Source organism: Cololabis saira, chromosome 14, assembly GCF_033807715.1.
Source record: "Cololabis saira isolate AMF1-May2022 chromosome 14, fColSai1.1, whole genome shotgun sequence".
Classification (NCBI taxonomy): domain Eukaryota; kingdom Metazoa; phylum Chordata; class Actinopteri; order Beloniformes; family Belonidae; genus Cololabis; species Cololabis saira.
Genome location: NC_084600.1, coordinates 32,239,286 through 32,261,787, shown reverse-complemented (window position 1 = coordinate 32,261,787; position 22,502 = coordinate 32,239,286). Strand labels below are relative to the sequence as shown.

Genomic DNA, 22,502 nt, shown 5'->3' with positions numbered 1-22,502 from the left:
AGCAGTGGACTCTAAAGCTAACAGCTAAATACTGTTAGATAAGTCAGTAAATAATATTCTGTGACAAACAACTTTGTTAGAGAACAGTTTATGGAAAAGGTGAACTTTAAAAGTATAGTATTAAAGTAAAAAAACAGAATAGAAAGTTAAACATACTACCCCTACTCCAAAACGTGCACGTTGAGGGCATTATTTACAGTTGAATGCTGAGACCCCAGTAATGCGCCTCTACCTGCGAGAAGGAGAGCTGAAGAGGGACTTCCGCCTGTCAAGGCAAAGTGTGGGAGCACTAATCCAGTCCCTCGGCTACAGCAAGGAGCAAGGCTGGGGAAAACATATTGAAGTGTCCATCTTCTTATATTGGGTCATTGAGGTGTGTGGACGTTCACATCTAACACAGCTCTCTGAAGGTCCACCACAGCATCTCAAGCAGGTTCAGGTCCAGACTTTGACCAGGTCAAGAGACCTGAGTCCTCACTAAGACCAGGAGACCCGAGTCCTCACTAAGACTAAGTCATCCAGGCTAAAATCAGTGTGATTGATACGAGGTGGGCGTGTTCCAGTCACCTCCAGTGTTCAAATGTATTCAGAAATGAGATGAAAACATGTATGTTGGTCAGTTAGTCTCTGTTGTTATTATCATCAATTATAACCCACAGACTTGTACCGTGTCACATAACTGTATTTTAATCTGGCAGGAGGTGCAACAAAATGCAGCTGTTTGGCAGCTGCTTGGTTCTGTAGAAGAGTTTTCTCCTAACATGGAGTGAGTCTGCGTGGCACTAACGACCCCTCATACATCAGAGACCAGCGCACTACAGCAGACACAGCCGCCGGCGCCCTCTCACTTCCCTTCATCCTCTCTGCACGCCGGTCGCAGGCTGACCACACACCTGTCATCAGCCGTCTTTGACCACATCAGTGACTCCCAGCAGACCAGGATGAAGCTCCTCTGCAGCAGATCAGCAGCGGTTGTCCTGCTCCTCTTCCTCCTGCCAGGTAAGAGTAACTTTTAAGGTGGACTGAAGTGAGTCGACGGTCGGCTCAGGCAGCAGAGGGGTGTTGAAGCGCTCTGTCAGATGAAAGGCTTTCTGAAAGATTACATCCAGCACAAAGACTGAAACTGTTGTTGCTGATGAGGAGCAACAGGATTTAGAGGTTCCAGTTTCACTGAGGTCATTTCATTTTCAGCCATTGAAGAACATCTGGAGTGCTTTTTTTTCTGCCCCTAAATTTACAGTTTTCCGTAAGTAAACTACATTTTTGTAGTTTTTAAATCTTTATGTGATATTCAGGTCATTATTTTGTCAATAAAATATCCAAAAGTAATGAAAAATGTCCGAAATTACACTGTGACACATTGAACCTGCAGGTTTACCTTCAAAAGTATCGGAAAAAAACCAAACAACTGTTACGATTCTGACCCTGAAATAAAAGAAAATCTGCAATACTCCTTGAAACAGCCTTAAAGCCTGTATTGATGCATGTTTCTCTGAAGCCTTCATGCATTGATCCCCCTGAGGTGTTGACTGGACGCTGATTCTTTGTGTCTCTGAGTGACGATGATAGAGAGACAGGAACAAGAGTTCAGAGATGGAAAACTAGAAACAAGAAAAAAAAAAAAAAGATGATGTGGGCAAACATAAGTACCCCCAGGATTTGTGGTTAGACGATCCAGCTTTCACATCAGCAGCAAGAACTCTCAGTAGATGTTTCATCAGTGTCTCATGGTTCTGGAGGACTTCTGGTCCGTTCTTACTTCCGTCGTTGCTTCAGGAGGTTTTCACGTCTACGCAGCTCTCTGAAGGTCCCGACACGGCATCTCAAGCAGGTTCAGGTCTGGACTTGGACCAGGTTTATTTTTTGCAAAGATTGACAACTGCCTGCATATTTGTGGTTTTGTGAATAATCTTAAAGGGGACCTATTATGAAAAACACGTTTTCGCTTGCTTTAACATATGGTGGTCTCCCCTCAGCCTGCCAACTCAGAGAAGGAGGAAAGCAACCAAATTCTGCAGTGTCTGTACAGCCGCCCGGATGAGCCGTCCAGTGTGATGTGGATCTACGAGCCGTTCAGATTCTGCCCACTCAGAATCCCTCATAGATAATGAGGTTAGAGAATGGGAAGATAAAGACATGGTTTAGAGGCTGAATTTCTAACTTATTTAGCAAAAGAAATCAAAAGCTTGTTTTTAAGACATTCAAGGCCTGTTTAAAATAGGTATTAGATGCCATAATCAGATAGTCAGAGGGATTGCCAATTCATGGATAGAGAGTTATCTTGCTGACAGATTTCAATATGTTGAGTGAAATAATGATAAATCAGAATTAGAAAGAGTCACCTTCGGTGTCCCACAAGGTTCAGTGCTAGGTCCTAAATTGTTCATATTATATATAAATGATATTTGTAAAGTGTCTAAAATAATAAATTATGTCTTATTTGCTGATGATACAAACCTTTATTGTTCAGGGAAGAATTTGGAACAGCTGCTGAATGTGGTGGAAGGAGAACTGAAAAATGTGAAGGCATGGTTTGATATCAATAAGTTATCATTAAACCTAACTAAAACTAAGTTCATAATTTTTGGCACTAGAAAAAAAAAATCATATAACAATTAAAATTAGTGGTATGGAAATAGAAAGAGTATATGAAAATAAGTTCCTGGGGATAATAATCGATGATAAACTTAGCTGGAAATCACACATAAATAGTGTAAAATCAAGAATGTCTAAAACCCTAGCAATATTAAATAAAACAAATAATTTTTTCTGTCAAAGAGCACAGTTTTTAATGTATAACTCACTCATAGTTCCATACATGACTTATTGTGTGGAGATATGGGGTAATACCTATAAAACAAATACAAACCCTATTTTTCTATTACAGAAAAGAGCTTTAAGGATAATTAATAAAACCGACTATTATGAACCAACAAATAATCTATTTATTAAATATAATACCTTAAAATTCCATGATATAGTAGAGCAGAAAACTGTTTTATTTGCCTTTAAAGCCCAGCAGAAACTGCTTCCAAACTGCATTCAGGACCTGTTCCAGATAAAAGAAACCCGCTATGACCTGAGGGGGAAACTCATGTTTGAGACGACGACAACAAGAACTAATATTAAAAAGAAATGTACATCAGTTAAGGCTAGAGAAATTTGGAATAGTTGTAATAACAACCTAAAAATGTGTCGCTCTATCGTCAAGTTTAAGAAATTGTTTAAAGAAAATATTGTAAATAAATATAAAACACTATAATTATAAAGTATACTATCAAAAACATTCTAGGATGTGAAATGTCAATTATATATTTTGTTTTACTTATTTTTTTCTTCTTTGTGTATTGTTTGTTTTCACTGAGTAAAAGCTAATGTCTCATATTTTTGCTGATCAAAAGAAAAAAGGGTAGGCACTATAAGCTACGGATTCAGCTACACCTTTTCGGCAAAATAAATGTTGATTTTTTTTTTCTTCCTTTTCATCTTGTTCTGTACAAGCCGAAATAAAGATTCATAATTCAAAAAATTCAATTCATAATAGGTCCCCTTTAAATTCACACAACACTGAGGTGAATAGTTTGAAAAAGGCTTTATAACCTTTTCCAGATTGATGTGCAGCAACCGTTGCTTCTCTAAAACCATAGCTGATGTCTTCCCTTCTTTGTATTGTGTTAACAAACACACAAATGCCCCAGAGCAGTACACTGCCAAAACATCTGCTTTTCTGGAGGTCTGCACACCTGCTGATGAACACTTCATCAATGATAATGATTGGCAGAACCTGGCTGCATGTTACCATTAAATCCTGTGGAGGCAGCACAGGGGTGCTTAGTATTGACCACAGTATTTTGTCCCCCCACCCTCTACCATTACCTATTCTTGTTGAATAAATAATGGTAACATGTGATATGTCGTGTATTGTTGTTCATCCGCGGTTGCATTTATATCATGTTGACACCAACAGTGGTGATCAGACTCCTCGTCCAGGTTTTAGTCCTGTGAATTGGTGGAAGCTGGACTCCGAGTGTGAAGCCGGTGGCCAGCTCTCAGAGCTGTTAACGAGGTTGTGCCGGATAAGATGACTAAGATCGGGGGGATGTCGGTTCTACCAGAGGTAGTCTGAGTGGTTACTGTGGTAGTTTATTTGTCCTCTAATGGTTTCCTGGAGTATTTTATGACCATAGAGGAGCTAGTACAGTGGTGGTTGTTTTTAAATGAAGCCAAGCAGGGTCCTCTATAGACCACAAGGGTCCGGATCAAGACCTGCGCGTCAGGAAACCAGGGAACCTCTATGTCTGAACTGAGATGATCCATCTAACAGAAGTCCAGATCTGTTCTGGATCTCATGTCCTCTCGCCGCCTCACTGAGACACTTAGATGTGCTTTTAAATGTCCTGTTTTTAATCAGGCAGATTCCAATGTCCATATTTGCTGAGGGGGTCTCTGTCTCTATGCTTACCGTCCTCTCATATTTTTACCGTGTTTTCTGAAGGTCACTGAGCTGGCGAAGGACTCCGGTTTCCTTTTTAGTCCAAAGCACGTTGACCATATTTGGTCTCTTCAGTAGAGCTAAAGTTTATGGTTATTACAAAAAAAGTTACAGCGTTAATAGACGTCCTATTCTCCAAGGAATCCTCTAGAGTTGATATTTTGAAATTCCAAGTATCTTATCGACCGACCTATAAAGGATTAACGTTGTGTGGGTGCCTTGCTGGGGGAGCCATCCCCTTGGGGTCAGTAGCAGAACTGCAGGTTTCTGAACCATTTTTCTGAAATGGATGTCACCTTCTGGGTAAAACCAAAAACGTGTGACAGGAAAGGTAAAATAAAAGTGAAAACAAAGGTGACATTTATTTGCAGTTCTCTAAAGATGTGCTGCAGGTATTGCAGGTGTGTATTGTGCTTTATTGGGCCACAAGCAGAGGTGGGAGAGGCCTGTTGTCGGAGCATCGATGCTGCTGCAGCTGCAGGGCAAAAGCATCCCAGGAACAAACGTTTCAAGGATCCTCTCCAACAGGACGTCTTCATTCTGGACCAACAAGAGCTGATGACCGAATGTCTCAGTAAATAAGAAAGCGACAGGATGTGTCTTCTTTAGAAACTTGAAACGTGTTTAGGCTCCTGCAGAGGGACGTCTCTACTGCTACCTGGACCGACCTTATGATCTGCATCTGATGAGCGGAAACAGCTGCAGAGCTTCCTCTTCATCACTCTGATCGCTGAACTTCGTCTGAACCGGCCGCTGTTATCAGAGCGACGATGAGCCCGCAGCTTCATCGGCGCTCTGCTCAGACCTGAAATGAGCTGTTTTATCTTTCATCCAGAGGTTCTGTGCATCAGCTCCTCTGATCTGGAGGAGGATGAACTGCAGCTGCAGCCTTGGTTGCTTCGTTCCTGACATTTTGCTAAATCTAAACACTCATAAATGTTTTTAGACACGCAACACTAAAGAGTAATGACTTTATCAGTTAAAAGAGAGACATAGTCGTCTTACTGGGAAGCTGCTCCAGCTGGAACATTGCAGGTCCTTCACAGAGAAACGTTGTTCCTTCAATGAGATTGTAACTAAGTAAACACTTCTAAAGTACTAAAGTACTTCTCTGGTGTAACTTTAATCATAATGTTTTCATCTTGATTGCAATTATTGATTTTGTCTGAAACTTTTTGACAAGAAGAGCAATGTGGGAGATTAACGCCAAAAAATAAGAGCTGGAAACACTCACCCTCAGTCAACGTGCTTTGGACTAAAAAGGAAACCGGAGTCCTTCGCCAGCTCAGTGACCTTCAGATAACAGCAATAATATTAGAAGACAGTAAGCGTAGAGACGGAGACCCTTTCAGCAAATATGGACATGGGAATCTGCCTGATTAAAAACAGGACATTCAAAAGCACATCTAAGTGTCTCAGTGAGGTGACAAGAGGACATGAGGTCCAGAACAGATCAACCTCTGTTAGATGGATCATCTCAGTCCAGACGCAGGTGTTTCCTGGTTTGCTGTTTTCATGATGGATGAGATAAATGTGCAGTAACGTCATCAATAATCCAGAACCTGGTGGTCTGTGGAGACGCCGCAGGTCTGGATCTGGACCCTGGTGGTTGGCAGACGACCCGCAGGTCTGGATCCTGCAGTTTCTCTACTGACCACCAGGGTCTGCACCATAGGAACATAAAACCTTTAAAGAGAAACGCAACAAGTCACTTTACTCACGTCTGTTTCTCTGCAGCTACTGATTTAGACACCGAGAAGTTTTCCTGGTCTTCCGTGTCCTTGCTCTGCACCTCCGGACTCCCTTTTTTAAGCTCATTGTTTGATGTTACCATATACGTTATATCTAATTTATACACATGGATTAGGTATAAAAGACCCCCTGCAGAGCAACCAAACATCCTCCTCCGCCATCATCTTCATCATTAATTGTAAACAGGATTTAAAGGAATTATCGGTCCGCTTCTTCTCCGCAGACATTTTATGATTAAAAGCGGAGGTGATTATCAGGTTAATTGAGCTGGGAGTTGTGGTGAGTGCTCCGGCAGCAGCTTTGACTGCTGGTGCTTCAAGACATTTCTCGATTAAAAGCAAGAAAGGCACCGCTTTATCCTTTACAGCTTTTACAAATGCACTGAACTCTGTTTTTACTGGTTATTCTGTTTATTTTGAGGTCAAAACCCAAGTCAGGATCTGAGGAGCAAGTGTGGAGCACCGAATTCTGAAATGAACGTAGGGAGAACGTGCAAAAGTTAGTACGCTGTACTTTAAACCTGACGATTTCTATGTGATACAACGTCACAATCTTTTTATGACCCAAATACAACCACACACAGACAAGAACATACAACTGTTTTTACTGCTGTATTATTTATTTAACCAAAATTAAGTCTTCATTTCCAAAACCATGTTTGGAGATAACCAGCAGAAACAGCTCAGAGCCTCGTCTGCACGGTGGTGGAGGGATGATGGTCTGGACCTGGACCCCTGTCAGTCACTGAATGGACCATGAACAGCAGCACAGAGCAGCACAGCAGAACCTATTTTGTTCATTTTTTGCAGTTTTTGATCTCACCGCGGTCAAAAATTCTTCTCTTATTCACCGTTGGTTGATGAGAAGTGGTGCTTGATGATTTATGGCAGTGGATTGTGAAGTCTAAAGTTGATTTTTGGTGAATTGGAACTAGGCCTGTCATCCCTGGTGGCAGACTAGTCAACAGTCTTGGCTGTAGCCACCACCTGGCTGTGGATGCTACCACCACCAGGCCTAGGGTTGCCACCTTTCAGAAATAGAAATAAGGGACGCCCTGATTTCAGCAGCGCAGGAGCCACAAAAAAAAGCCCCAAAACTTCTAAACTGAATAAAAATGTGTTTATTTTATATGAAAAAACAAAATGCTTTGATTTAAAGTTTAAAGTGCTTTAATAGCATTGAACTTGCATGACTGTACAGACAACCATACTAGTAACTGAAATAGCCTCCTATGCTATGTATGTCCACATCAGCCAAGATGTAATATAGCCTACAGGTGAAGAATATGGTGTAAAAGTTAACTTATTTCAATAATTCAACTAGAATATGGTGTAAAAGTTAATTTATTTCAATAATTCAACTAGAATATGGTGTAAAGGTTAATTTATTTCAATAATTCAACTAGAATATGGTGTAAAAGTTAATTTATTTCAATAATTCAACTAGAATATGGTGTAAAAGTTAATGAAAATACGGTACAAATCGTGTCCCGTATTAGTTCAATACGGGACGCAACATTTTTTTCTCAAATAAAGGACAATTCCGTATTTTACGGGACGGGTGGCAACCCTAACCAGGCCTCAGCAGCTACTAGGCCTCAGCAGCAGCTTCCACCACCAGGCCTCAGCAGCTACTAGGCCTCAGCAGCAGCTACCACCACCAGGCCTCAGCGGCTACGCCCTCACCTGCCATGGCTCCAAAAGGAGAGGACTATGTCAGTTTGTCACAGGTGCGCGATCTGCTGAAACAACAGAGAGAGGCATACGAGCAGCTACTAAAGCAGCAAGAGAACAACTTTAAGAGCTTTGTGCAAATCCTGGTAGACTCCACTAATAAGAGAATGGATGAGATGATTAAAGAGGTCCATGACCTGAAAACCAGTCTGCAGTTCTCACAAAAGGAAGTGGATGAACTAAAAGAAACAGGAAGAGAACTGACTAATAAGAACAAAGAAGTATACACAGACATCAGAACAGTGTGTGAAACAGTCTTAACAATGAACGGCAAAGCGGACTACCTAGAGGGTCAATCCAAACGAAACAGTATCATCATTGATGGCATTCCTGAGTCCCCATGGGAGAACTGGGAGGAATCAGAGGACAAGGTCCGTGAGGTGCTTGCTGTGAAGGTCCAGATGGATGAGAAGAGGAACGCGCTGGAGCGGGCCCACAGAACAGGGACCAACTCGGGGGACAAACACAGAGTTCCTCCGGTTCAAGATGGCAGTGCTGGGAAGACGCCATAAGCTGAAAGGGACTAACATCTTCATCAACGAGGACTATACCGAATCAGTACGCCAAAAGAGGAAAGAACTGATCCCAGCCATGAAGGCGGAGAGGAGCAAAGGGAACATTGCTTTCATTAGATATGACAGACTTATTGTCCATCCCCCCTCCCAAAAGCCTGAGAGACGGGAGCAACAAGCCAATATGGGTTCGTAACTTGGTGTAAGTTGATGGACACACACAAGCACGCACACATACACACACATAGATTTTTTTGTTGATTTATCACTGTATTATGTCTGTATCTGAAAAACTTCCTAAAAAAATGACTAAAAATAGCCCCCATTAATGTATGCAGTCTCAGAAATAAGGTTCAGGACATCAAGAATTTGCTGATATCAGACAAGATTCATATTCTGACCATATCAGAAACTCATCTGGATGACTCATTTGAGGATGGTTCAGTGTCAGTAAGTGGATATAACATCTATAGAAGGGATAGGGACACCTATGGGGGAGGAGTTGCAATCTACATTCAAAGTCACATTCCTGTTAAACGCAGAAAGGATTTGATGTCAAGTGCTGTGGAGACACTGTGGTTGTCTCCACAGGACAGAACAAATGAGGGGCTTCGTAGAGCGAAGCCCCTCATTTCTTCCCTAAAGGGACACAGATTTTTTTTTAATATATAATGAGTTTTACGCGCGCGTGAAACCTTTACGTGAGGGTGTAAGCCTAAATTAGGGTTCCGCGTTAAAACGACGCAGAGCCTACGGCGTAGAGTACGCGGTGACGCGCACCTACGCCGTAGGCTCTGCGTTGCTGTGACGCGGAACCATAAATCAGCCTTGAGCAGCACTGAGGGGAGAGGGGAGGGGTGAAGGGGTAGCGGGGCTGCCGGGCCGTTCTCGTATCGCCTTCGCACAGGGTGTCTTGATGATTTGCAATTACAGGCTGATCTTACCGTTAGTTTTTAAACTGTAAAAAGTGGGGGGGACAAAAACATGATTTTGAAAAGACGGGGGGACATGTCCCCCCTGTTGCGCCGGGGAACTCACAGCGTTTAGCGCAGCAACGCCGTGCTGCCACTCACTCGCTTTAATTATTTTATACTATTTATATACTCTTTCTACTTTTACTGTCACCACCAAATAATGTCGTTTTCCTGTCCTCCACCTCATCCACAACATCTAGATCTCAGATCTCAGTGAAATTCAGTGGCACGGTGGCTGGACACGTCTCATTCATTCTGACGCCCAAACAGGCAGCAGGAAGCTGCAGGCTCATCTATATGCAAATACTACTTTGCATTACGCTTTTAAGGTAAAAAGTGGGCGTGTAGAGGGCGGGATATGAGGCGGATTCAGCTGCGCAGTCTTCCAGCTGGACTGTGATTTATAAAGAGAACATTGCGTGCAAGTGATCCAGATTTTTTTTTGCGCCCGGCATTTTCGGCTTTTGGGTGTACGTGCACTTTTAGTATGAATTCTACGCACTCCATTTTAAATGAGGCCCCTGAACATTGATTTTCTATCATCAAGCTGTTCACTGAAAAAGAAACTTCTTAGTGTAAAAAACTCTTGTAATCTGGATTAGATGATAAATCAGCCAACAAGGATTTTCACTAATAGCTCAGGAGTTACATCGTCCACATGCATCGATCACTTTCATCATTTATACTAATGTTGGAGAACTATGTTCAAAGGCTGTATCTGTACCCAGAGCCGGATTAAATAAATGGACTACACTAGGCAGACTGTGATTTTCGGGCCCCCCTCCATCGATGTTATTTATGAAATCTTAAACTTACCAAAGTTACCAATAAAACTTAATTCACATTTTACATAGCAAAGTCATAGTCAAGTTGGTTCTTTGTATTCCAAAATAAGTCATGTGTTGTATATTAAACAGTCTATCAGACTATTTTTAGATTTTTATTATTTATACGTTATTACAATGCTCTATTAAATGCTATTAAATTATCCTTATCTTATCGATTGTGAGCATTTTGCAGAAAATCTTAATTAAATGTGTTGATTAAATTGAATAGTTAAATAAGAAGTCAAATCTACAAAGACCAATACAATTTGCAGTAAGACAAAGTGTGCTGTAGTATGTATGTATGTGTATGCGTATGCAGAGCCGTTAGAGAGATTTGCGAGGCCCTGTGTGAAACAGCCAGGATGGCCCTCGCGCGTGAGCGTAGCGAGCGCGCGCGAAATTTTTGGGTTTTTCGGGTCGGATCTGGTGTCTCTATGCGCAATTTTAACTCTCCAATTAGCAAAATACTGGATACCTTCCCCTGCCTCATCATCATCTGGGCTTACCTCGACGCGGGGCCCCACGGCTGCTTGAGACCCGAGCGGATCGGTGATTTTTGTAACAAATTTATCAAACGTGCCTTTCAGAGAGGCATTAAACTCTTCCATTGTCTTTAGTTTTTTTCTTTTTTCATCCCCTGATCGAAATTTCCTGAATCTGTCTCGTTTTCTCGACATTGTGTGACAGTTTGTTCCACCTCCACCCGTCTGGATCAGAGCAGCTTGTGTCTGCGCTTGGTCTGATCATTGGATTGAACAACAGACACGCGTCATCATTGCACATATATTTATTGATATGCACAGACTAGTACACATTTAGGTCTGTAATGGAACGTGACTGTTGATATTTATAAAGAAAAAAAAAAAAATAGGGGAAAAAAAAACGGCCCATAGCGCCAGGCCCCTTGGGGCGCCAGGCCCCTTGGGGCGCCAGGCCCCGTGCGGTCGCACGGATCGCACATCCCTTGCGGCGGCCCTGTGCGTATGTATGCGTATATATATATGTATGTATACTAAATATAGTAATAATGCACATATATATATGCCTTAGGTTTTTACCGGCATGTTATCAACCATTAATATGTGTGCAGACAAAAAAAAAAAAAAAAAAAAAAAAAAAAAAAAATTTATTTTTCCCTCTGTCTGGGCCCCCCCCCCCTGTCGGGCCCTAGGCACGTGCCTACTCTGCCTCTCCGTTAATCCGGCTCTGTCTGTACCCTTTGGACACACACACACACACACACACACACACACACACACACACACACACACACACACACACACACACACACACACACACACACACACACTTATAATTATGTTTATTTATTTTATATTTTATTATCATTATTACTTTTTAATCTCATTTTGCTATTGAGGTTATCTTGCATTATTACTATTACTGTTAAAGTTGTTTTAATTGACTGTTAAGCAGGGAATATCAGTATGGATCATATTGTTTCTGTACTTGTAAATGTATATTGTTATGTCTGTTTGTTATGTGTGGACCCCAGGAAGAGTAGCTGATGTACAGCATCAGCTAATGGGGATCCTAATAAACTCATAAACTCCTCTGTAGACCAGAGTCTGCTGGAGACAAATGTGAGGACATCTGTCTGACGGACAAAGACTGGCTACAACTGGGTCATGTGGCAGGAAATGATCCCAAACACAGCAGCAGAACTACAACAGAATGATGAAAAATAAAACAATCCAGATTCTGGAAGGATCTGGTCAAAGTCCAGACCTGAACCTGCTTGAGATGCTGTGGTGGACCTTCAGAGAGCTGTGTAGACCTGAACGTCCAAAAACCTCAATGACCTGAAGCAACGATGGAAACAAGAACGGACCAGAACTCCTCCAGAACCATGAGACACTGATGAAGTCAGACAGGAAACATCTAGTGAGAGTTCCTGCTCTACACACTAATGGACAAACCTATAATTGCTTTTAGTAATTTTAACGTCCCTTTTTCTCAATAAAAAACTGGTACAGTGACAAAAAGGACACAGAACTCAAAAGATTTTTCTTGTTTTTATTCATGACCATATTCGCGCGGCAGGTGATTTTAGAAAACCGATAACATTATCACTTTGAGAACGTTTTGTCCTGAAATTTGCACCAGAGAGGGTGAGTCCTCTGAGGAGTTGAAACAAGCAAAGTGTTTTTCTACTCCTTCTCAGTTTGCTTCGCTGCACACGGCCGCATTGCCCAGAAGCTGCTGAACGACTTGCTCTCCAACTACACCAATGCCCTGCGACCGGTGGAGGACACGGACCACATCATCAACGTCACTCTGCAGATCACGCTCTCCCAGATCATTGACATGGTAGCCAACCACTGCTGCTGGTCCACATCCAGGTGTGTGAACGCTGTGCTGATGTTTATGTTGTCTCACCAGGATGAGCGGAACCAGATCCTGACCACCTACCTGTGGATCCGCCAGGTGTGGATGGATGCCTACCTCACATGGAGGAAAGAGGACTACGATGGCCTCGACACCATCCGTATACCCAGCAGCTACGTGTGGAGGCCTGATATCGTTCTGTACAACAGGTAGGTGGAGCCTAAACCCCACCCATAACCCTCTGAAGGCCCCAGTGCAGCATTTTAGGTTCAGGTCTGGACTTTGGCTTGGTCACTGCTGTGTTTGGATAATTTCCTGTCACATGACCTGGGTTCAGCCGATCTTAAGCTGTCAGACAGATCCGTCCTCACATTTGTCTCTAGAATATTCTGGTCTATAGATGAGTTCACGGTCCACTGCAAACAACCCCAGACCATCATCCCTCTACCACCGTGCTTGGCAGCAGGTCTGAGGTGTTTATAGTTTATAGTTTTTATTTGGATCCCCATTAGCTACAGCAAAACTGCGGCTATTCTTCCTGGGGTCCGACACATAATACACAGTACATTATAAAAAAAAATTAAAAGCAAACCTAAAGAGGTAGCATATAAAAAAAGAAAGGAAAAACAGAAAATAAAGAAAAAATAAAAAGTCATTCCGTTTAACATTTAGATATAAATAAAAACAATACATATTCATACATTTTATAACATCAACAAATTCAAACAATGTATAGTTAACATAGTTTGCACCAATAACCATTTTTAATAAATATTAATTTATTTATATTTATTTAGAACCATGTTTGGAGAAAACCAGCAGAAACACTTGAATAGATACATATAAAACTTATTTAATTATTATTAAATAAATAAATAATGTAGATAGTATGTGGGTATGTGTACACACACACACATATATATATATATATATATATATATATATATATATATATATATATATATATATATATATATATATATATATATCTCTTCTTCCGTCTTTCGACGAAGGCGGACACTTTTCTACTCCTCTCCCTTATCTGTCTGCCTCGCTACTGCTTTTGCTTGTCTTGTCTTCAGAGTTCTCTTCTTTTCACTCCTCCGAAATTTACAATTATGGAATTGATTAACTGGTCTCTCAGCACAATTGACCAAATTTTTGCAACAAGAAAAAGCCTTCTTGCCCGGATGGGACATTTCTTGCTGGATATACAATGGATTCCTACAAATATTGGAAGCCTTTGTGCATGGCAATCCTGTCCATTGAGGACGTAGAAGATGCCTTCATATTTGGATTTATGATAGCAGGATTTCTCCTGATTATCCTCATGATCGGAGGTGGGGGTTTCCTGATGTATCGACAAATGATTAAGTCGTCGGCAGCCGTCTTGGCTCTTTCAAAGCTGCCGGACGTGGCAGAAGGATCAAGCAAAGCGATCAACGCTCGGACTTTTACGTTTGGGGAGCAGGCCCGTAAGCTGGATGCGATTCTCGAACAGAACCGCAGGCTGGCGGGGGTCTTTGAGCTCATTAACAAGATGGATAACAACCTGGAGAAGTTGGGAGCTCAGCTTGGCCGGAATTGATCACAATTCGTCTGATTGGAGTCGCCGCTGATGAACCAGAGACTGAAAGGCAGACGGAAAATTACTGAGGCTGCCTGTTTTCAAAATAATTGCTGATCTGCCCTTGACAGTGCGGTCTTAGGCCGATCGCTCCTGGTCACAATCTTTCTGGTGGAATGTAAACAAGATGACTCTGCCCCCCACTAACCCTCCCCTCTCCCACGAACACCTGCGGATCCCTGTTGCAGAACTGTACCGAGCCGCCTGATAACATCAAGGACAATAGGCTGAGAGCAGCTCTGGGCGGAGGTTCACGGACGGACTCATCGCTTCACAGACAGACACTTACTGATAAGCACACACAATTCCCTCAATTCAACGCCTTCCTCGGCTCCTCCCTCTTATCAGCCCCCCCCCCAACAGTCTCCGGGTTTCGAGCGCCAGACAGCGATCACTTGGATGTACTGTGCGGGGACTTTACAAGTTGATGGTGTTTCTGCACATGACTGTAATTCTGTTGCTCTTCCCCATCGTAGTGCAGATGATGAGTTTTCCAGCTCCATGGAGACCAACGTTGTCCTCCGTAACGACGGCCAGGTCATGTGGGACCAGCCAGCCATCACCAAAAGCTCCTGCTCCGTGGACGTGGCCTTTTTCCCGTTTGACGTGCAACAGTGTCACCTGACCTTTGGCTCCTGGACTCACAACGGCAACCAGATGGACCTGTTCAACGCCCTGGACAGCGCTGATCTGTCCGACTTTGTCGCCAACGTTGAGTGGGAGGTACGATATTACCTTCTAATAATATGTAGGCAAAAATAGACAATTTTACTAAGAAATAAACACAAACAATTCTTCCTAAAACAGAATAACTTAAATCCTCTCTGAAACCAGGTTCTGGGCATGCCTGCCAAGAAGAACGTCATCCAGTACGGTTGCTGCTCCGACCCGTATCCAGACATCACCTTCACGCTCCACCTGAAGAGGCGAGCCTCCTTCTACATCTTTAACCTGCTCATCCCCTGCATGATGATCTCCTTCCTTGCTCCGCTGGGGTTCTACCTGCCGGCTGACTCGGGTGAAAAGGTTTCTCTGGGCGTGACGGTGCTGCTGGCTCTCACGGTGTTCCAGCTCCTGGTGGCTGAGAGCATGCCGCCCTCCGAGAGCGTCCCTCTCATAGGTAAGGCAACAGTACATAGTCATGACTGCCTCGTCTTGGGTTCAGGAACATTCCCCGCTATGGACTGAACGGTTTGTTGGTGGAGCTGGTTTATGGTCAGAGTTCTTTCATCTCAGCTGCTGAATATGTCGTCCCGAGAGGATTTATAGTCCTGAGAAGAGAACGCATCGACCCAGAGTCCGTCGTTGAGACTGTTGCTTCTCTGCATCCTCAGAGTAGAAATTCCAGATAAGAGATGATCATCTGAAGAACAATAAAGACTGAAGATGAATATGCTGAGATCCCATATAAGGCTAAACAGAAGAGGGAAGCTGCAAAGCAAGCAGATCTTGGCATTCTTGTTTGTAACGGGTGAAATGGAGCAGATGAAGACGATTCTAGCTCAGAGCTTCCTAGGTTTGCTGGAGCTGTAATGAGCTGCAGGCCAGCAGGTCGATAAGCTGTCAGCAGGAGTTTGAAATACTACAATCAGAGCTCAGGAGTCAATGATCGCTCAGCGCTTTCAACAGCAGTAAATCCTCATGTTTCAGCTGAAGTTGCTCGGAGTCACAAAGAGAACCCTTTTATGGAAGGATAACGACGATACAACCTGTTTTTAATCTAAACCGAACCAGCGTTTCCTTGCTGGGTCGGACGCCGTGGTTCAAATGACATGTAGCAAAGGACTGCTCATTAAAACTTAAAAGAAAATATTTCATAAGTACTTTAAAGGTATTGTGACATGAAAAACACATTTTTCTAGATTTTTTGTGTTTTGTTGGGTGTCTTGACATCAATTACACCCAAAAAAACTTTTAACATTCAGTGTATTGTGTGCTTTCTGGGATTTTTCGCATAACTATGCAAAAACGGCGCATCTGGTTTGGTGGCGGGTCGTTACGTAACGGCCCGCTAAATCACCGCCCCCTCCACCCAGCTCCCTGTCTCCTGTCCTCTCCAGCGCACCATAAAGGCTGATTTATGGTTCCGCGTTACACCGACGCAGAGCCTACGGCGTAGGGTTACGCGGCGACGCGCACCGTACGCTGAACCCTACGGCGTAGGCTCTGCATCGATTTAACGCGGAACCATAAATCAGGCTTAACACGGAGCTGTTTAGAGCCACCTCTGTTCTCATCACCGGAGGACAACTGCTAAAAAGACCCGCGGCCACTGACTGGACTTAAGATAAGGGGACACTGCTGTGTTGTGCAACTCGGGTAGTTTGGCTGATTAGTTATCCAAGGCTATAAATGAATATTATTAATAATTATTAATAATTAATAAAGTTGACTATTTATCAAATCGTATTATCAATATGATAAATAAAATCCTCGGGGCACCACCGCCGGGGCCTTACTCCGGTGGAATTGTGATAACTAAACAGCAGAAAATCAGTCTCATATGATTTTAGGATTATCCTGCAGAACAGCAAATCTTACTATATCTTACAGAATAACAATGAAGGCGTGATATCCGAACACTAGGCTCTGCTTAAACAAATCAATTTGTGACCAAATCTTGCATGAAATAACAACAACCACTCATTAAAAATCAATCAGAATTTATTTACACACGGGTATCAAAGAAGATGTAAATGGATACCCAATAAATCCCGATGGCAGAACTTAAGTATCATAAAACAATTAATTAACTAGAAAAACATCAATAGAAAAATATGACCTGAAAGTTAAATGCATGGAATGGAAAAAAAGAAATCAAAGCAATAATAATAATGATATCACGAACATGTACGGTTTAAAATATTGCTGCGGTGTTTAAAGAAGCCGGGGTATTTAAAGATGGCGGAACCCTCTTTAAGCCACGTGCAGATCTAGACCGGATGTTACTCCCGGTGTTTTAAACGTGACTACTGGCGAAACGGCGCCACCAAATGAACAAATAACCGTAATATGCACACAGTAATGTCATTAAACATAAATTCAGGTCTACACCAGTGACTGATCGCCCAGACCGCAGCTCACGCGTCCTCGGGAGTCCGGACCTGAGGCTGCAGGCTCCGTCGCCGGCGGCTCTGTCCTGCAAGGGGTTTCCTGACGGGGATCCTCAGTTTCTGCGGCCGCTTGGTCTCTCTCCTCTCCTAACTCCACAGAAAAAGTGAACAGTGACTGTAGAAACCTCACACCGGCTCTCTGGTCCTGACCGCGTCCTCAGCACATCGCCTCGCTGCCCACGGGGGCCGCTTCCTCCCTTCAGAACGTCGGCTCGTCCCGTGTGGTGTCGCCGGGCTGCGCGAGGGCCTCGCGGTCCAAAGGCTGGAGCTCCGGGCGGGTTTTTGGCTCCCGAAGCGGTCGTCCTGAGTGGAAGACAGGGCTCGGGGAAAAAAGAAAGGAGTTAAGGCAGGGAGACAGAGTCCAGGGCGCAGCGCAGCGCAGCGCAGCGCAGCGCAGCGCAGCGCAGCGCAGCGCTCTGGGATCGGACCTTGCGATCGGACCTTGCGCCCGGTCAGTGCGGGCCTCGACAGCTCCTTGAAACCCCCCTTCCCCACAGCTCTTAAAAGCTGCTGGACAGCAACGCGCGTCCCGGATCCTTGGCTGGAGAGAAGAGAAGAGGAAGAGAGCAGTCTCGGTGCAGCACGGAGTTTTGTATCTCCGCGCGCTGCGATGACATCATCAGTGCCTCGCTCGGGATTGGGTGCGCGTCGCTCTCAGGCGCCGCCCCATCCCGCAAGGCATGCTGGGATTGTAGTTCATGGCACAGTCGCCATTTTATGAGGCACTTTAAAGCCAGTTTCAGGCCGGGGGGGGTTGACCAGGGTTTCAACGTTTGAATACGGTATACATTCACAAAATGTTCATAAACCTTTATAACAGTCCACATGATCACTGGGGGTGGTCCAACAGCTGCTTCGCATGCCTTTATTTTTGTGATTGTTTGCTGTGGACTGCTTCGCCGTGCTGCTTTTCCGTGCATGCTTCGCCTGTCGCTCCCGGCTTAACTCTCCGACGCCGCTGTTAGCGTATTGCTTGCGGGGAGCTACGGTGCTGCCTTCCAGTCCTCTTGTCACGGACATCCCCGGGCTGTAGTCGCCCTGTCTGGGCTGTGTGTGTGGGTGTTTGTGGTTCGGTGTGCGCACGTGTGTGTGGAGATGGCAGAAGTGTGTAGCAGTTGGGTTGGAGGAGGTTTGGAGGAGGAGCGGGGCAATGATTGACAGGAAAGGGGGAAAAGGAAGCATTTTTCACTGCGCAAAAAAACACCGTCATAAAAAGCCAGGCATGGAGTACTGGAGTGAAGTTTTTCTTGTTATACCTTTTTAGACACATTTGAGGGATATTGGCCAAGACTTTTAATAGTGTTAAAAGCATGTTAAAAATTATGTCACAATACCTTTAAAGTCCCGATGAATGGCTCCCTGACTGCTGGTTATAAGGAGAGACTTTAGAAAGACAACGGGACAAACCATCTGTGACATCATACAGCTTTACAGACTCTACTGAGGAATGGATGCCATGTTGGCAGGAAGTCCAACCCTGAAAATGGGCAACGGGGTGGAGCAAACAGGCCTGGCAGTCCAGTGGACCCATAACTAAGTTAGCACAAGCTTAGCGCATGTTAGCTTATGATGCTAACTAGCTGTCATTAAGTCCGCTTGAATCCGTTTTTGTTGCAGATGCCGCAGTAAAATGATATCTGAAACGAGGACAACTGGAGCTCTGGATGAGCTCTACCAGAGCTGCGTCTACCGCCCAGCGCTGACCTTACCCTCGGACCAGCTAGGTGGCTTAGACAGAAGAGCTGGGAGCAGCAATCGCGACCCAGACCATTCCAGCTGATCTGAAGTGGCAGTAGCAATGGTGGCTAGCTGCTGCGGACAGTGACCAGCTCCCACTGCGACAGCCGATGATCAGTTGGAAGATGCACACGGCAGAAGCCCTGTTCTGCTCGGCAACCTTCTTCCTGGGACCTTTTAGGACCAGACTTGAGTGGTCTGTCAGTACAGTTAACAGCACAAGAGCCAAATAGTTTTAAAATAAGCATAACGTTTAAGATAAACCAACAGACTTCTGCAGGGAGTTATCTTTGACAAAGCCATGGGGCCCGAGGTCTGAGGCCTGAGGCCTGAGGCCTGGGAGGTAGTCTACAGTTCTGTGGAACCTAAACTTCTGAATGAAATGTCCAACTGTTGTCACAGGAACATCCAGCTGCTTGGAGACGGTCTTCTAGCTTTCAACATGCTGGTCTAGAGTGTTATTTCTTAAGTCCTCTGTCTCCTTTCCTGTCTCTGGTCCATGTTCAGTGTGGTGGACACCATGATACCCAACAACAGCAGAGAGACCACTTTTAAATAGTCAGACTGACTGACTGAAGACACCTGAGAGGTTCATAACCAGAGAAGTTTACATAACATCTGAGCCTCCTCAGAGCTGGGGTTGTAGTTTTGCTCGTCATGTTTTGTCACAGCTAGGGGTGTAACGATACACTAATCTCAAGATACGGTACGATACACGATATTGAGGTCACGATAACGATACGATATTATAGCAGTATTTTTTTAACAACCATGAATGAGGTACATACAGTATGACTGGAAAAAATTGTCTTTTATTTGAAAGACACAAAACACAAAACAATGCTGTGCGTTTGCCCTATTGTTACAGTTTGTAATGCTTTATAACTGTTTAAGTTTTAAAGAGAAAGCCAGGCCAACCATTTTACACAAACTGAACTAAAAGTAAATGTCAGGTTTGTATTATGCATCTTCAGTTTCATACAAGTAAAGATATTTTGCCACAAACTGAATATTTTCTCTCATTTATGACTTGACTTGTTTCTTTTCCAGAATTGTAACAACTAAAATTAAATAAATAAATAAATAAAAGTAAATAAATGAACTATGAAAAGTCCCAAACTCAAAATGCAACATGACTGTTATTTAGCTTATGATAGAGCTAAGAGCTTCAGCCACATGCTCCCACCTGAGGCCATAAGGTGAACCCTGTTACTTTCATCCCGCTCCCACATTTGGGGACTACACAATCTTTACATCATAAAAAAGATTGATTCATGCTCATCTTATAAGTAAAAGTTCGGAGCTCAAAACCCCCCAAGAGTCCCGTGATCGGGACCGCAAAATGGTACTAGTTTCTTCTGAGCGTAGTAAGATTTTCGTCCGCGAGTAGATCACGTGTCACGTGATCCCGCTGCACCAATAGGATGCGCGTTACTAGTAAACACAATATATTAATATTGATATTAATATTGATAACCCAATATCGTTTGTCACCTCCACGACACGTATCGTGACGTTTTTGTATCGCAAAATTTTGTGGCACGATATGTTGTTACACCCCTAGTCACAGCTGTCTTGAATGTCAACATATCCATCTACTGGAATATTAATGATTTCAATCTGGGATGTCAAAATGAATTCAGATCTGGTGTCTAAATGTTTGTCCTTTTTTAACAGGAAAATACTACATTGCCACCATGGCGATGGTGACCTTATCAACAGCTCTCACCATTTTCATCATGAACATACACCACTGTGGTCCCGAGGCTCGACCCGTCCCCCGATGGGCTGAACGCTTCGTCCTCAACTACCTCGCCCGGATCTGCTTCGTCCATGAGAGCGGCGAGAGTTGCCTCGGAGCAGCCTCGTCCCGGAAGAAATCTCTTTCTCACGAGGAGCCAGACAACACATCAGCCAGAGGAGCAAACTGGGACGTAAATGGACAGGTCTGGGGAGGGAGCGCGGATAAAAATGGTGCGGGAGAGTCGTTGAAGGTGGAGCAGGACTTGACTAAGCAGAGCAGTTGGAAACAAGATCTGTTTTTGACCATCGACCATTCAGAGGAGGAAGGAGCTGCTGCAGGCCGTGAGGAGCGAGGAGAGGAGTTGGAGAGTGCCACTGGTGGAGGAGGAGTCAGTAAGAACAAGAAGGAGAGCTTGGTGAGAACCCAGTGTGGATGCCAGCACCAGCGACTGCGCCAAAACGTTGAGTACATTGCCAATTCTTACCAGGACCAGCATGCAGCACAGGTGCACATTGCAGAGTGGAGGAAAGTTGCCAAGGTCATGGATCGCTTCTTCATGTGGCTCTTCATCATCATGTTCTTCTTCATGAGCATCGTCATCCTGGGAAAGGCCGTTTGAAAAAGACAGAAGATGCGACCTTTGGGAGCCAGAAGTTATGACTTTGGTGATCTCACCCTTTTGTTTCTGAAGAACTGTTTTGAAACCTGATGTTCAAATTCTGGTGGTCTCCATCTTGGTTCAGAACTGACTCCACACAACCCGATTAATTCAAAAATGTGGCAAAATTCTAACTTCCAGGTTGAATCCATCCAGGAGTCGGAAATGTTACAGTTCTTCTACCGACCACTAGGGATGGGCGGTATGGACTAAAAAATGTATCACGATAATTTCTGGCATTTATCCCGATAACGATAAAAATGATGATAAAAAAAAATACCAATTCAACTCCACCTTTGTAACTATAAATCTATCACCACATTCAGTCTTTGGATCCCCCAAAACACTGCTCTAAAAGAATACTAAATGTTACTAAACTACACCAATTAAATTGAATTAATAAAAAACAATGAAATTAGTACACATGTACTGCAAAACTGGAATGACTCCTCTTTCTTTCTTTCTTTCTTTCTTTCTTTCTTTCTTTCTTTCTTTCTTTCTTTCTTTCTTTCTTTCTTTCTTTCTTTCTTTCTTTCTTTCTTTCTTTCTTTCTTTCTTTCTTTCTTTCTTTTTTCAGGCTCATATCTTTCCTTCCTTCCTTCCTTCCTTCCTTCCTTCCTTCCTTCCTTCCTTCCTTCCTTCCTTCCTTCCTTCCTTCCTTCCTTCCTTCCTTCCTTCCTTCCTTCCTTCCTTCCTTCCTTCCTTCCTTCCTTCCTTCCTTCCTTCCTTCCTTACCCTTAACACAGAACCATAAATCAGCTTTACACAAAAACGTCATAAACAGGAATTTATCGTTTTTACCGCGAGATGACAAATTCTTACCGTGGGACGGTTTATCGTGAACGGTAAAATATCACCCATTCCTACCGACCACTGGGTTCTGGATTCAGACCTGCCGGTCCTCTACCGACCCCCAGGTCTGGATCCAGACCTGCCGGTCCTCTGCTGACCACTCAGGACTGGATCCAAATTATTATTAGCAGAATT

The 22,502-nt window shown here is 43.6% G+C and overlaps 1 protein-coding gene across 1 annotated transcript; it reads left to right on the top strand.

Annotated features, from left to right (window-relative positions):
* Positions 1–10,652: 10,652 nt before the first annotated feature.
* Positions 10,653–21,476, top strand: LOC133459367 (neuronal acetylcholine receptor subunit alpha-9-I). The gene is made up of 6 exons (XM_061739260.1): positions 10,653–10,665; positions 12,473–12,618; positions 12,691–12,845; positions 14,740–14,986; positions 15,098–15,383; positions 20,791–21,476. The coding sequence occupies exons 1-6, from the start codon at positions 10,653–10,655 to the stop codon at positions 21,474–21,476; spliced, it is 1,533 nt and encodes a 510-aa protein (XP_061595244.1).
* Positions 21,477–22,502: the final 1,026 nt, after the last annotated feature.